This window comes from Hyperolius riggenbachi, chromosome 3 (genome assembly GCF_040937935.1).
Source record: "Hyperolius riggenbachi isolate aHypRig1 chromosome 3, aHypRig1.pri, whole genome shotgun sequence".
Lineage (NCBI taxonomy): Eukaryota > Metazoa > Chordata > Amphibia > Anura > Hyperoliidae > Hyperolius > Hyperolius riggenbachi.
This window is the reverse complement of record NC_090648.1, coordinates 496,253,145-496,268,198: the sequence shown is the minus strand read 5'-3', so window position 1 is coordinate 496,268,198 and position 15,054 is coordinate 496,253,145. Positions and strand designations below refer to the sequence as shown.

Below are 15,054 nucleotides of genomic sequence, written 5' to 3'. Positions count from 1 at the left end.
GAGTTGGGCCTGTTCATCTTGTCAGCTGTAACACTGTCTGAAGGGGAGTCTTAGACACTCCCCTTGTAGGTTTCTGGAGCTAAGCATACTGGGAAGATGTCATTACTACACCCCTCCCCCAGACCTTCTGGTAAGGTATTCTCAACCACTGCAAACGCTGTCGCTGGACGACAGCGTTTGCACTACTAATTGTAACGATTGGTGTCAGCACACAGAGATCTCTGATTATTGGTGATCTGCAGTATCACCAATAATGCAGATGCTATACCTGATTATATGGTGATCTGCAGAATCACCAATAATACTAGTATAGCCTGACACTGGACAAGCAATGGGAGATAGTGTTTGGTGTAACAGTAATACGGATGAGAGAGTACACCCGAAGAGCAGGTGACCCCGAGTGTGCTGCAGCCGGCGCTCACCTTATGGGTGGATGACACAGACCGTGCTGCAGCCAAGGGGTAAATATGTACCACAACAAAGAGAAGAATTACAATAGTGCTGTACAACTGATCACCTGAGGAGCAAGTGATTCAGACTGTACTGCAACCGGGTGGTGTTTGGTGCACAGTACAAGGAGGGATATCCTAGTAATGCTGGACTTATGCTGCATACACACTTGAGATAAAAGTCTCTGGAAAAGGCAAGATCACAGACCAATTTTACCCCATTCCATGTAGTATGAGAGCCATACCTTCACAGTCTTTTCTATGGAGCTGAACTCCCCATCAGATAAAATATTTGCAAGATGCTGCACACAGAGATGCCCGTACACATTCAAAAGATCATTATCTGCATAAGATCTCTTCCTGCAATAGATCCATTCCTGCAAAATGCATTTATAGTCTATGAGATCTGCAGATCACCATACACACCTTGTTTAACAGGCAATCATCTGCAGATCAGATCCACCAGGATGGATTTTCAGATCTGCAGATGATTGCCAGATATGCAGATGAAGTCTGTTAAACAAGGTGTGTAAGAGGATCTGCAGATCTCATAGACTATGAATGCATTTTGCAGGAATGGATCTATTGCAGGAAGAGATCTTTTGCAGATACTGATCTGTTGAATGTGTACAGGCATCTTTGTGTGCAGCATCTTGCAAAGATTTTATCTGATGGGGAGTTCAGCTCCATAGAAAAGACTGTGTAGAGTATGGCTCTCATACTACATGGAAGGGGGTAAAATTGGTCTGTGATCTTGCCTTTTCCAGAGACTTTTATCTCCAGTGTGTATGCAGCATAAGGATCCCCCGGGAACAGGTGGAACAGACTGTATTACAGCCTAGGAGTAGTTGATACAGACAGTACTGCAGCCTAGGAGCAAGTGACACAGACAGTACTGCAGCCTAGCAGCAAGTGACACAGAGTAGTGCAGCCTATAGATACCTGAAGGGCGGGTATCACAGACTAAGCAGCAGTATTCTACACCTGAGAGGTTGGTGTAGAAAACTAGATTCCCTCACCAGTGGCAGAGCCAACTGGTGCGGGTAGTGAGGTCAGACAGGCAGAGTTAGCAACGAGCGGACAGATACAGTACAGGAGCGCAAGACTGATTCAACATCAGGGACAGGCAGGGTCGCCAACGTGAATCAGATAGGCTGAGGTACAGAATCGACAAACGGAAGAATAGTCAGAGCAAGCAAAAGGTCATAACAAATAAACAATGCACTAGTACTTTAAAGCTATCAACAGAATCTGACTAAGTGTGGATCCCCGGCTCCGGCTGGTTCTAGCACACTTTGGGATCTGACTGGGGTCTGAGCGCTAACACACTATAGCATTCGCAACAGCAGACGCGGAGCTACTGACAGACCTACTCTATATATACTCAACATGCTCCCCAGCGCCGCCCCAGTCACTCAGCCAATCCGGATGCTAGCTGGAGTCAGTTTACCTCAAGATCAGCTGACTCCGCTCTTAGCTGCATAAAGGTCCTGTCGCTCTGCGCGCGCGTAGCCCTTAACCTGTGAGCAATGGAAGGACCAGACATAACCTGAGCATGTAATCGCGCGGCAGAGGCCGCAGGCTGACACGCGGAGATAGCGTGCTTGACTCAGCGGCGGCATCTCCGCTATTCCTTACACTAATTAGGCAGAGGAAAGATCAATACAGACTGTGTTAAATTGACCGATGCCTCCATAATATTTGACCTACTGTATATACTCGAATACAAGTCTACCTCGAGTCGTGTATAAGTTGACTCCAATATTCAACCCTCTTAGAGGAACTCCAGTGAAAATGTAATAAAAAAAGTGCTTCATTTTTACAATAATTATGTATAAATGATTTAGTCAGTGTTTGCCCATTGTAAAATCTTTTAAATCCCTGATTGACATTCTGACATTTATTACATGGTGACATATTTATTGTTGGCAGGTGATGTAGCTGCTGAATGCTTTTTTGGCAGTTGGAAACAGCTGTAAACAGCTATTTCCCACAATGCAACAAGGTTCACAGACCAGAAACTGCCAGGAGTACCATGGTCCTCAGGGTTTCTTGTGGGAGGAGTTTCACCACAATATCGGTCATACAGTGCCTCCTGATGGTCTGTTTGCGAAAAGTAATAGATTTCTCATGTAAAAGGGGGTATCTGCTACTGATTGGGATAAAGTTCAATGGTTGTAGTTTCTCTTAAAGCTGAATTTTCTTATTGACTCAAGACTAAGTCTATCCAGCAAGCAAAGTTAATGGCTGCACTTGGGGCTCAGGAGGGGTTTAAATACCTCCTCCAGGCCCCCCTAGTGCTTTAATTATTCACCTCCCTTTTATGCAGCCCAGTATCCCCCCCCCCCCCCTCTCTCCTTGTTAATTGCTGTGGCCAGGACTTTCAGACCTGTGCTTTGTTGGCATTTTCTTTCCTCAAAGTATCACTTACCACTGGGTAAATTGCTGCAAATGGGAATGTCACTATTAGCACACACAATACTCAGTGTGCTCAGTGTTGCCTGTGACTCGAGTATAAGTCGATCCCTATACTTTTATGAAGTCAATCAGATCTGAATTTCTAGACTTATACTCGAGTATATACTACAGTACATGTACTGGGACACCAGGCAAGCATTGAAGGAATCTATAAAGAGTCAATGCTTTGTAATTCTTTTCAACCAGCATTGTGATGGTGACACCAGACTCTGTGACTATAACACCTTGGTATATAGAGGGGACATATGACAAAATACCCGTTTATTTGAAAAAGTTGGTTTACTCGGGAATCAGAGGGTGAGAAGACGGGGAGGAAGATGCACAAACCACCTGAATTCAGCTTTAAGTGTACCCGAGGAGACATGTGACATGATTAGATAAACATGTGTATGTACAGTGCAAAACTTTAATAACCAGGCTGTTTTACTTTTACTTATTTTGCTGCCTGAAAGAGTTCATTTCTATGCATGGAAGTGACAGCTTCTGTCTTTTCTGTACCTTGTCAGGAATATAGTAAACCTCACTGATAAGCAAATTACAACCATAAAGGTTTTCTTGGCAGAATACAACTTCTGAGAGCAGGAGATTAAAAAAAAAAAAAAGAAAAAAAGAAAGAAAGGAGGTCAATAGTTTATGTATTTTAACTCTGGGACACTTAATAGGCTGCCACTGAGCAGAGGCAACAAAACCTTCAATCAACTTTGTAAATGTTTACATATAAAATAAAACCTCGGGATATCTGAAAAAGTCATTTTTAGGAGTAAATGGATCAATACAATGGATTATCTCATCAGTTTATTTTCACCTCGGGTTCACTTTAACCACTTCACCCTAACGGACAAGAGCGATTTTCACCTTTCAGTGCTTCATTTGCCAATAGCTTAATCACTACTTATCACAATTAAATGATCTAGATCTTGTTTTTTTTCACCACCAATTGGGCTTTTTGGGGTTGATATTTTGTTTTCAGTAATTACTTTATTTTCTATGCATTTTAAAGGGAAAAACCAGGAAAAAAAAATGAAAAAATACACTATTTCTCCAATTTCATCCCCTATGGTTTTAATATAAACACTGCTACTGTGCATAAAACCCACACATTGTATCTGCCTATTTGTCCTGTTTATCATATGATTTTAATTTTGTCCCTAGTACAAAGTATGGTAACAATATATTATTTAGAAATAAAAGGTGTATGTTTTCTATGGATTTTGTTTTTCACTAATTTCATGTGCACACTCTCGGGAGCGCGCAGAGCAGCAGCAGCGCTGTTTGACTTATAAAAATGTCCTGGAGCCGTTAAGAGGCTCTAGCAGGACGTTTTTTATAAGTCTGCTTGTCATTAAGTGGTTAAGGCAGTCAAATAAAGCAAACACTGCATATACTGTAGTCAATCATGTAATAGTAGCAGAAGTAAAAGCCTCATTGTGATACTCATAAATGTCAATTTTCAATATCTAACACATATGGTGGCTGGATAGCGTAATGGTTAAGGGCTCTGCCTCTGACACAAGAGACCTGGGTTTGAATCTCAGCTCTGCCTGTTCAGTAAGCAAGACTCCCTAACACTGCTACTGCCTGTAGAGCGCCTCCTTGTGGCTGTAGCTCTGGCGCTTTGAGTCCGCCAGGAGAAAAGCGCAATATAAATGTTCTGTGTTTGTCTGTGTGTTTGATCTGTCAGCAGGGCTACTGACAAAGACTGGAATCCCCCTCTTTAATTGGACTCTTCCACCTTATAAGAATCTAGACCGCCATTATGTCCTACAACACGTGTCGAACTCCAGGCCTGGAGGGCCGGATCCATGCCAGTGTTTAGAATGGACTGAGAAAAAAGGAATGTGTTCTACCTGATTAACCACTTTCCTGATTCAGACCCATCAATTCATTTGAACTGTGTCTAAAATGTGTGAGGATCTCGGCCCTGGTAGGACCGGTTTGACATACCTGTACAAGTAACCAACCAGCAGCTGTGTGCACAGGAGTAACGGAAGTTTAAAAAGTCTTGCCAGGTGGGAGAGACTATGTAACGGGGGGGGGGAGCTCGTGGTAATCCCAGTCCCTGTCAGTGGCCCTGCTAACAGTCGAGGCATTGAAACATAGCATTTCTCAGCATAGAGCTTTTTTTGTGTGTTTTTTTGTTAAAGTAAGAGGAGGCTGCTTTGTGGATTTCCTTTTAAGCAATACCAGTTGCCTGGCAGCCTTGGTGACCCTCTGCCTCTAATACTTTCAGCCATAACCCTGAACAAGCATGCAGCAGATCAGGTGTTCCTGACATTATTGTCAGATCTGACACGATTAGCTACATGCTTGTTTCTGGTGTGATTCAGACACTTCTGAAGCCAAACAGACCAGCAGGACTGCCAGGCAACTGGTTTAAAAGAAATAAACATGGCAATCTCCATAGTCTTCTCACTTTAGCTGTCCTTTAAGCCTCAGAGAAAAACCTTAAAGAGACTCTGAAGCGAGTTAAAAACTCGCTTTTTAGCTTATAAACATGAGCATGTGTGCCCCTGCTAAAACGCTGCTATCCTGCGGCTGAACGAGGGGTCTTTACCCCCCAAATCCCCCCCTGCAAAATCCACGACCAGCTTGGGCGTAGATTTTGCTGCTCATGGAGGCAGAGCATTCGGCTGCAGCCCTGCCTCCATGCGTGTCTATCAGCCGGCGGATCTCCGCCTCTCCCTGCCCCTCTCAGTGAAGGTAGACTGAGAGGGTCGGGCGGAGGCGGAGATACGCGCTGATAGACACGCATGGAGGCAGGGCTGCAGCCATTAGCCCTGCCTCAACAGGAAGCAAGAGACAACCTCTCTCGCTCCTACTCTGCCCAGCCAATCTGCCCCAGGAGGCTTCTGTGTGTCGGGCTCGGGCTGCCGCCGCCACATCGTCATTGCTTTTTGCTACGAAACGGCAAACACATTAGCTGGAGGAGGGCGTCGCGGCGATGCGGCGGCGGCAGCCCGAGCCCGACACACAGAAGCCTCCTGAGGCAGATTGGCTGGGCAGAGTAGGAGCGAGAGAGGTTGTCTTGTCTCTCGCTCCTCATAGCAGGCTACTTAGGCGGGTCATGCGCTGAATAATGCGCTATGATGTGGGGAAAGTAGGATAGGCACTGCTACACTCAGAGGAATCCCCTCTCATATAATGAGCTGCCCCATTCCCCGTCAGTTTCTCAGGGGATGCAATCTAAAAAGGTAAAATAAATAAAATACTGCACAGCAAAAAGATATGCTGTGTTCCATCAGACTGTTGATTGCATTTTGATTTATGCTACTGCCAGAAATTGATGAAGTTTGATAGTATTCCTTTAAGTACAGTACTCAACCTCTAACACAAAAAACAAAACACATTGTATCCACACACTACATGGGACCAATGGGTTTGGCCGAGGCCAATGAATATTTCAAATATCTGCCTTGCTAGCTAAGGAGCTGCACTCTGTCACAGGACACAATGAGCCACTGTATTAATCAATAAGACTAATTTATGACTTGAAGGATTTGCAGCATTGTGGAAGTGTCCGTTGAAGAGGCTCTTTGTGTTCAGAGTTTTTCCACATCTCTGGGCGGCCGGATCCCATGAGCCTTGTCCAGTTTCCATCATCAATCACTTGTACTTCCACGCTTAAGGAGGAACATTACTGTACAAAAGTTAAAAGGGAACTCCAGGTGAGAGACATGGAGGCTGCCATATTAATTTCCTTCCTGAAACAATGCCAGTTGCCCGGCTGTCCTGATCCACTGCCTCTTATACTGGCAGCCATAGGCCCTGAACAAGCAAGCAGATCAGATGTCTGACTCAAGTCTGACCGGATTAGCTACATGCTTGTTTCAGGTGTGTGATTCAGACTATACTGACCAGTAAGAGGAGCTGGGCTGCCAGGCAATTGGTACTGTTTAAAAGGAAATAAATATCTCAGCCTCCATGTGCAAGCCCGGATTTACATCACTGAAGGCTATAGGCACAGATGTCACTGCACCCTAGACTCCGCCCTCCATGAACCTACAAACCCCCACTGAACTGCACCGCAAGTGTGCTGGCTGTCCCAGCTATCACTTCTGCCTTACTTCCCTTGCCTGTCATAGGTAGCTACAGGTGCCCCTTATCATAAGGTAGCCAGAGGTACCCTCAATGTTAAGAAGCTAGTGGTGCCCCTGACTGTAGGGAGATCTCGTCAGTGGAATGCTGAGATCTGGGTGAGTAACCTAATTTCCACTCTGCTCGGGACTCTGCATAGGGAAGGAGGGAGGCAGGCACTAGGGGAGGGGAGTGAGCCGCCTTTCCATCATCAGGCGCCTGTAGGCACGAGCCTGTAGTGCCTTATAGTAAATCCAGCCCTATCCATATGGCTCTCTTCTCCGGTTCCTTCTAAAGCATTGGCCTTGTCACCAAGGATAACGTCCAGGAGTACCGCCAACAGGTGGAAAGTATTTGCAACTGGAGCAAGGAGAACAGGCTGCAAAAACAGTTCAGCTAATCATTGACTTCAGGAAGTCTGCTCCCCCCGCGCCCCCTTTGTATATTGACGGCACCGAGGTAGCCAGGGTGCCATGTGCTCGGCTTCTGTGTACTATAATCTTCAGGCATCTTAGCTGGAAGCCCAACATCACTGCCACCCAATGGAAAGCCCAGCAGAGACTCTTCTTCCTCTGCCAGCTGAGAAAGTTTGGCATGACTCAAAAAAATCCTAACCAGCTTCTACACCGCCACCATTGAGTCAATCCTCTGCTCTCCATCTTGGTCTGGTATGCTGGGGCCACCGCCAGTGACAAGGACAAACTTCAGAGGGTCATTAGGTCAGCGGAGAGGATCGTTGGGTGCCCCCTCCCCTCTCTTGCCCTGCTACACAACAACAGACTGAAATCCAAGGCTCTGAGGATTGCCAATGACCCTTCTCACCCAGGCCACCGCTACTTCAGCCTGCTGCCATTGGGCCGGAGGCTTCGGGCCATCTCCACAGAGACCACGAGACACAGGAACTCTTTCTTCCCCTCGGCGGTCAGGCTCCTCAACTCGCTCCACATACTACCATCAATGCAAGCTCCGACGAGCTGCGGGGCGGTCTGTGCCATAGCGGGTGGTTCAACTACACCAACCAACCCACCAGACTAACCATCTCGGTGTCACACTAGGGACTGTGATGTTTTACGGATGTATAGGGCAATTGCAATACTACGTATAGTGAAATACAATTGTATAGAGCCAGGGCCGGTTTAAGCAACAATGGTGCCCCAGGGCAAAATAAACCTGAGCCCCCCCCCCCCCCCCAACAGATACCCCGGAGCAAAAATTGGCATTAAGGGACCTATTTTGCAGCTGGTATAGTCAAGGTTTGAAGCCCCAATCGGTCAGAGTTTCACATTCTGGCTACCCCAGCCTGCATGGGGGACATGGGGTTAAAAAGTTTCAGGAGGGGGGACCCCACATAATAAAAAAAAAAAAAAAAAAATTCCCTCTAAACATAAAAAAAAATAAAAAATTGGGAAAATAGGAAAAAAATGCCAAGGATCTTCATACAGCCATATTGCGGCTGTATAGCGCTGTGGCTGCGTATGGACACCCTGGAAACCCAGTGAGAGTTCCCGGGGCCCCAGGCTGGCTCATGCACCATTGTTTTTAATTATTGTAGTATCCCATGCAGTTTAGTTAGGAGGGGGGCAGATGAGAGGGAATATCCTGCACGCTGGTGCCCAGTGCTGGTCATATAGCCATTGTCTATATGCAACTGAAGCCCTCTCCAACTAATTGGCTGACTTGCTCAGCTTCTGCTTGATTATCACTGCAAGCTAGGTGTATTATGTGTGCATTTCTCATTGGCTTATAAGCAGCCTGCAGGCTTTATAAAGCAGCAGAGAACTGTTTGGGAGTGAGTTTCTCCAATTGTGTGTTTGGTAAGCCCTGGAAACCCAGTCAGGAAATGTATTGCTCTTTCTTTTGATACATGTAAAATTACACTACCGTTAGGTACTAAAAGTGACATTTACCGCATTTAAAAGTATACTTTTTTCCTTCGAAACTTTAAAATCAATTTTCACAAAAACTATAAGGTCTTTTTGAAAAATTGTTTTTTCCTCTTATTCCCAATGGTCTCCTTAACATATCCTGCAAATTTAGGGTTTCTAGAACTTAAGGTGGATTTGCTAATAACCATTGAAGTCGGCTGGTTTTTAAATGTGTATTTTTTTTCCTTTGAAACTTTAAAATCGATTTTCTCAAAAACTATAAGGTCGATTTGAAAATCTGGGGGCCCTTACAAGCTCTGTGGCCCTGGGGCAGCTGCCTCCTTTGCCTCTATGGTAGCGCCGGCCCTGTATAGAGCAATGCAATGTGTAGTGGAATGCAATGAAATGTAATGCCAACTCACGCTAACCGATGCCTCTACGGCTCGCTGCTATCTATCTATGTCTCTATCTAGGTCTTCTCTCTGAGCCAGATGTATTGTGCCAAAAACAATTCCAGGCATGACCCAGTCATGCTTGGCGAAATAAAGTTTTTCTGATTTCTGCTTTCTAAAGGAAACCTGAAGTATGACACTTTCTGAAGTAGGGAGAAGGCTCTGCATACCAATTTCTCCATTCCCCCATCAATCCAGCGCTTTCCAGCAGTAAAGCTATTCCACCGAATATCCCTTTGGAACTAATCGTGTTCCAGATTAGTTCTGATGACAAGTGCATCCCTACTGCGCATGCACGAGTCCAGACTTGTGCATGAGCAGTCCTTACAACTACTCAGGGATATGTGCATTTCCGAGGGGGTATTCAATTAAGTGGGTCAAATAGCTACAGAGGACCGCATTGGAATGATGGGCCAGACGGGAACGGGAAGGCTCTAGGCTCTCCCTCCGAGCTTTCTCATTTCAGGTTTACGGTAATGAATAAAACTGCTTAGTTTTACAATATTCATTAATTCAAGTTATTCAGGGCTCGTTTCCACTATAGCGAATCCGCATGCGGGCACTGCATGCGGATTCGCATACTTAATGTTAGTGGATGGGGCTGTTTCCACGTGTGCGGCGGCGGCGTTTTTCGGTGCGGGGAAAATCTGCACGACAGGGTCGTGCAGATTCGCGTGCGGCAGGAATGCGGGCGAATCGCCGCTAATGTATTCAATAGGGAAATCGCATGCGGCTTTGTCATGCGGATTTCCCCGCGATTTCGCATGAAAGCCAATGGAACTTAACACAGGCAGTGACATGGTTAAATTCGCATGGCTCCTTGCCATGCGAAATCGCATGCGAAATCGCAGGTAAATCTGCATGCGGAAACGCAGCCGCATGCGTTTTCTTCAGCGGTGGAATCCAGGCGATTCCGCACCGCTACAGTGGAAACGAGCCCTCAGTCAGCATTTGCCCATTGTAAGACCTTACCTCACCCCAATTTACATTCTGAAATTTATCAGTGATGCCGGAATCTTTACCACTGGCAAGGTGAGTCACTGTTTTTTTTTTTTTTTTTTTTTTTGCCAGCTGAGCTATCTGAATTACAGTACCGACGGAAGTTCATAGGCACAATTTTACAGTAGCAGAGATCCTTTAAAGAGACTCTGAATCCCCCCCAAAAAATCTCGACTGGCCAGTCCTCTCCAGCAATAAGATCCTAGCTGAAACGCAGCATTCCCGCAGCAGAACGATTTATACCCTCGAAATCCCTGGGGCACCTTCCGGGTTGAGGCAGAGCTTTGTGCAGCAGCTCTGCCTCTGCTTGCATCAATCTCCGCCTCTCCCGGGTCTTCTTTCACTGAGAGGGGCGGGGAGAGGCAGAGATTGACACAACTGGAGGCAGAGCTACAGAGCAAAGCTCTGCCTCCCCCGGGCAGCAAAATCCACCACCTAGAAAGTCGTGGAATTTTGCCCCGGGATTTCGGGGGTAGAAATAGATCGTTCTGCCATGGGAATGCGGCGTTTTAGCTATGGTCTTATTGCTGAAGAAGACTGGCCAGTCAAAAGAGGTGTTTTTTGGGGGTTTCAGACTCTCTCTAAAATAAATCCAAAACCTACAAGAGATCTTCAAAGTACACCGGAGACTATTAAGGAGGCTATACACTTAGTTTTTTTTTCCATTGATTACTAGCCAATTCACTGATCAAATCTGCTAGAAATGTGACGCCATGGCAGTCCTGATCGATCGCTCCAGAAGTAAGATACATATCGATCAGTGGAGGGTCCGGGCGACAGTAGATCGATGGCCCATAGCCAGTGGTGTAGCTAAGGAGCTATGGGCCCCAGTGCAAGTTTTACATTGGGCCCCCCAAGCACATTGTACATAATTGATACAGCGCACCAAAACCTGCCAAGGATTTCCACAGTGTCAGAGGTGCAAGAAGGGTGATGGGGAACAGTTTGTTAATGATTACTACTATTTAAAGCATCTATAGGAGTGAGTATTACCAGCACAGGACCAATAGAGAGCCAATATTTTGCTTGAGGGAGGGACCCTAGGGGCCCCTCTGACCCAAAGGCCCCGATGCGGTCGCTACCTCTGCAACCCCTATTGCTACGCCACTGCCCATAGCGCTGCACTGCATCAAACAGTGCAACACTGCGGCTAGATAGATTTTTAATACATTTCATGCTGTAATCTATTGAAAAGGGGGCTGCACATGGAATAGGAGGGGCTGCTGTACATGGATGTTACACATGGAAGAGGGGGCTGCACATGGAAGGGGAGGGGCTGCTGTACATGGATGATACACATGGAGGGGGGGGCTGCTGTACATGGAATGAGAGCTTCGGTATATGGATGTTACACATGGAAGAGGGCACTGCACATGGAATGGGAGGGGGCTGTCGTACATGGATGATACACATGGAAGAGGGGGCTGCACATGGAATGGGAGGGGCTGCTGTACATAGAAGAGGGGGCTGCACATGGAATGGGTGGGGCTGCTGTACATGGAAGAGGGGGCTGCACATGGAATGGGAGAGGCTGCTGTACATGGAAGAGGGGGCTGCTGTACATGGTAGAGGGGGCGGCACATGGAATGGGAGGGGCACTGCATCACAAGAAAAGGGAGCCACATCATAATTGGCCTAGGGCACAAAAAGTATAAATCTGGTCTTGTCTGATGGTGGACAATGGTGCCCATCTTTAACTGTATGGCCACCTTTTCTAACCGCATCTTATACTGATTGTACTTGGAGTTACGATGGTAATTGAACGCCTAAGCTTACCTCTTCCACTGGCAGCTCCTTCAGCCGAGGCAGAGAACTGGACAGCAGACCAATCAGGAAGGGTGTAGGAGAGCAGACAATGTCGATCATGGATGGGGGAAGTACAGGGATGTAGGTGTGTTGCCAGGCAAAAGGGTAAATTAACGCAACCATAGCGTGGCAGCATTTGGATAAGGTGCTGAGAAAACAAAATTGAAAATAGTTATAATGAATGCAGCAATAAAAACAAACTTACAGCGTACAACTTAGCAAGAAATCTTATAAACAGCAGACAGTGGTCACATGAAATATTAGTCAATAGTCTCTTGTGAAATGATAGGCTAAAATATCAGTGATGTCCCTGGCCTGCAGTGAAATAATAGGCTAAAATATTAGTGATGTCACTGGCCTCTTGTGAAAGGATAGGCTGAAGGATCAGTGATGTCACTGGTCTCCCTTGTGAATGGGTAGACTGCGTCCATAGAAGGCAACCAAAGCCCTAAGAGCTCTGTAGAGCCCCCATTAAAGCGGAATGAAACCCAGCATTCCTTCTTTGCTCCAAAAGATTATTTACAGCATATTATATGCTACCACCATTTTTTTTTTACTTCAACAGCATTCAAAGGGTTAAACACAGGACTTCCAAGCTCCCTGCCAGGAAAGCTGGACTCATGTGAACTGCAGATAATGCCATCTTGTGTTTACATTCCTCACTTAATACAAGTAAGTAATCACTTCTCTGACATTGCATACTCTCCTGAACACAGTCAGACATTCAGAAAGCATTTCTGGGTATATTTACAATATGAATACACCAGTTATGAATAAAATGCAAAGTCAGCTCTCCGAACAAAGCAAAAAAAAAAAAAAAAGTGTACTTTGGGAACTTGTAATTTCTAAATGAATAATAATACTTATGCACAAAAGCAAATATGATAACCGTATGGCATATAAAACGTAGGAAAACCATGTTTTTATTGATTATTATGTCAGAGTTTTATACCGCTTTAAAAACCTTCTAGTAACTGAGCAAGACGGTACCATCATTTTTTTTATTAAAGATTGTTTAAAAAACTACCACCACCACTCCATGCTAATAAACTAATCCAGAGGAGAAAATTTACAAACTTAAGGAGATCTCCAGACCAAAAATCTCAAAGCATGGGCCAAACCATCCATTCGTAGGGAATAGAGAATGTGGTCATTTGCAAAACAGATTCTATCCTTTGACAAAAGTTTACTAAAAACCAGGGCACTTTTTTTTTTTCCGGTCACTTAAAACGCTGAGAAAAGTCAACGTAACGTTCCACATCTGTGCTTGACAATATCGCTAGTCGCCTGGAACAGGGACATTCCTGGAGGAAAGCCCAGAATCCCACTCCACATACACAACGCTTCATAATTATAGGCCTAGTGACATCAGAGTTGAGCACTGTATTGTTTACACCCATCTCCATGGTAACACAACAGGAAGAGAATGGGAAAATATGCAGGGCCTTTAACCCCGTCACCACCAGGACATCGAAGGCAAACTAAGAATTCTCATAAGGGAACAACACTTATCTGGAAGGAAGTGAAACGTCAATTAGATCAGCAGGTCAGACTATATATTTATGTAAAGACGTACAATATAAGATATGGCTGGGAACATATAATGTACAATAGAATGTAAACTTGCTGCATAACTCAGATTGTCTTCCTTGGAAATTTTAGAGATCTTTAGTTTATATTTGTGCATGCCATGTGTCAAAAAGGACATACAGATTTTTTTTTTTTTAAAGAAAATGTATTTTTGGTGATCAGAAAAATATTAGTCCCAAATGAAAATGTGATATTTACCCACAGTGCCACCTGCTGGTTTGACTGACAACCTTTGCATGTACAAGGTAGGTCTTGTTCTTCTGATGGGTAGTGGAAATCAAGAGGGATGAGAGGCCGTAATTATCAGGATTTTTGGCTCTTGCAAAATTGATTGTCGGTTTACTGCAGCACTATAATGATAAGAAACTTTCCTGCTCTCAGAATTTACCAGCACACATTTGCTAACGGCGGAAATTGTGGCTAAGAAATAAGTAATTAAAGTGGAGCTGTCAGCCATACTATCTCAGAAAAAAAAAACTAAACACATATATAAGTAGATAAATACTTGATCTACTTACATATGTATTGCATGGTCCACATTTTGATTTTAGTGATTTTTCTATATATAAAAAAAAAAAAAAAAAAAAAAAAAAAAAAAAAAGAGAGAGAAAATCCTTAGGGTTTTCCACTTTGTCTGTTTCTTTTGTGAAGCCAATCCTGACATAATTTCCTCCTTTTCTCTGTATCATTGCCCGCCCCCTCCCAGTCTTCAGACACTCCCACCTAGCTCTGCAGTAGAACGTGCATTGAGAAATATTGGCCAGTCAGAGAGGAACAGAGGTGTGGGAGGGGAAAACAGGAGGGAAAGAGGGTTCAGCCAATCAGGCTGCATTAGTTAAGTCTGAGGGAAAGTAAAGAAGAAAAAAAGAAAACCCAGCATGCCCTGCAACTTCCTCTGTGCAGCAATGTACCAAATAAGAGCCGGGAAACTGGGAAATTATATTTTATGGAGAAGAAAACTAAGAGTGGATTTTTAACTTTTGGATTGCCTGGTCAGCATCCTTATTACTTGCTTACCAGATAAAAATAAAGAATTGATTTTTGATGTTATGTCCGACAGTTACTCTTTAAGGACCAACAAATAAAAACATCCAAGTTGTGGGGAGTTTACAGGATATAGCATGATAATCGATATAATGTCATCACATACATTACTTATGACACCTTGAAGGTATTATATATCGATTATATAATATTATATAGATCATGCTATATCCTGTAAACTCCCCACAACGTGAATGTTTTTAATTGTTTTTATATGTCGGTCCTTAATAAAAAAAGTATGTTTGCTAGCAATGGTTTCATTTTATTTATTTTTTTTATTTCAACATGAATGTCTAT

The 15,054-nt window shown here is 44.5% G+C and overlaps 1 protein-coding gene across 1 annotated transcript in view; it reads right to left on the bottom strand.

Moving 5' to 3' along the window:
• The window catches only part of DENND2A (DENN domain containing 2A), a 216,274-nt gene that overhangs the window by 16,106 nt on the left and 185,114 nt on the right, over positions 1–15,054 (bottom strand). Inside the window, exon 15 of the mRNA XM_068278269.1 lies at positions 12,094–12,271. Within this exon, the coding sequence (XP_068134370.1) occupies positions 12,094–12,271 (178 nt within the window). The remainder of the gene's footprint in view (positions 1–12,093; positions 12,272–15,054) is intronic.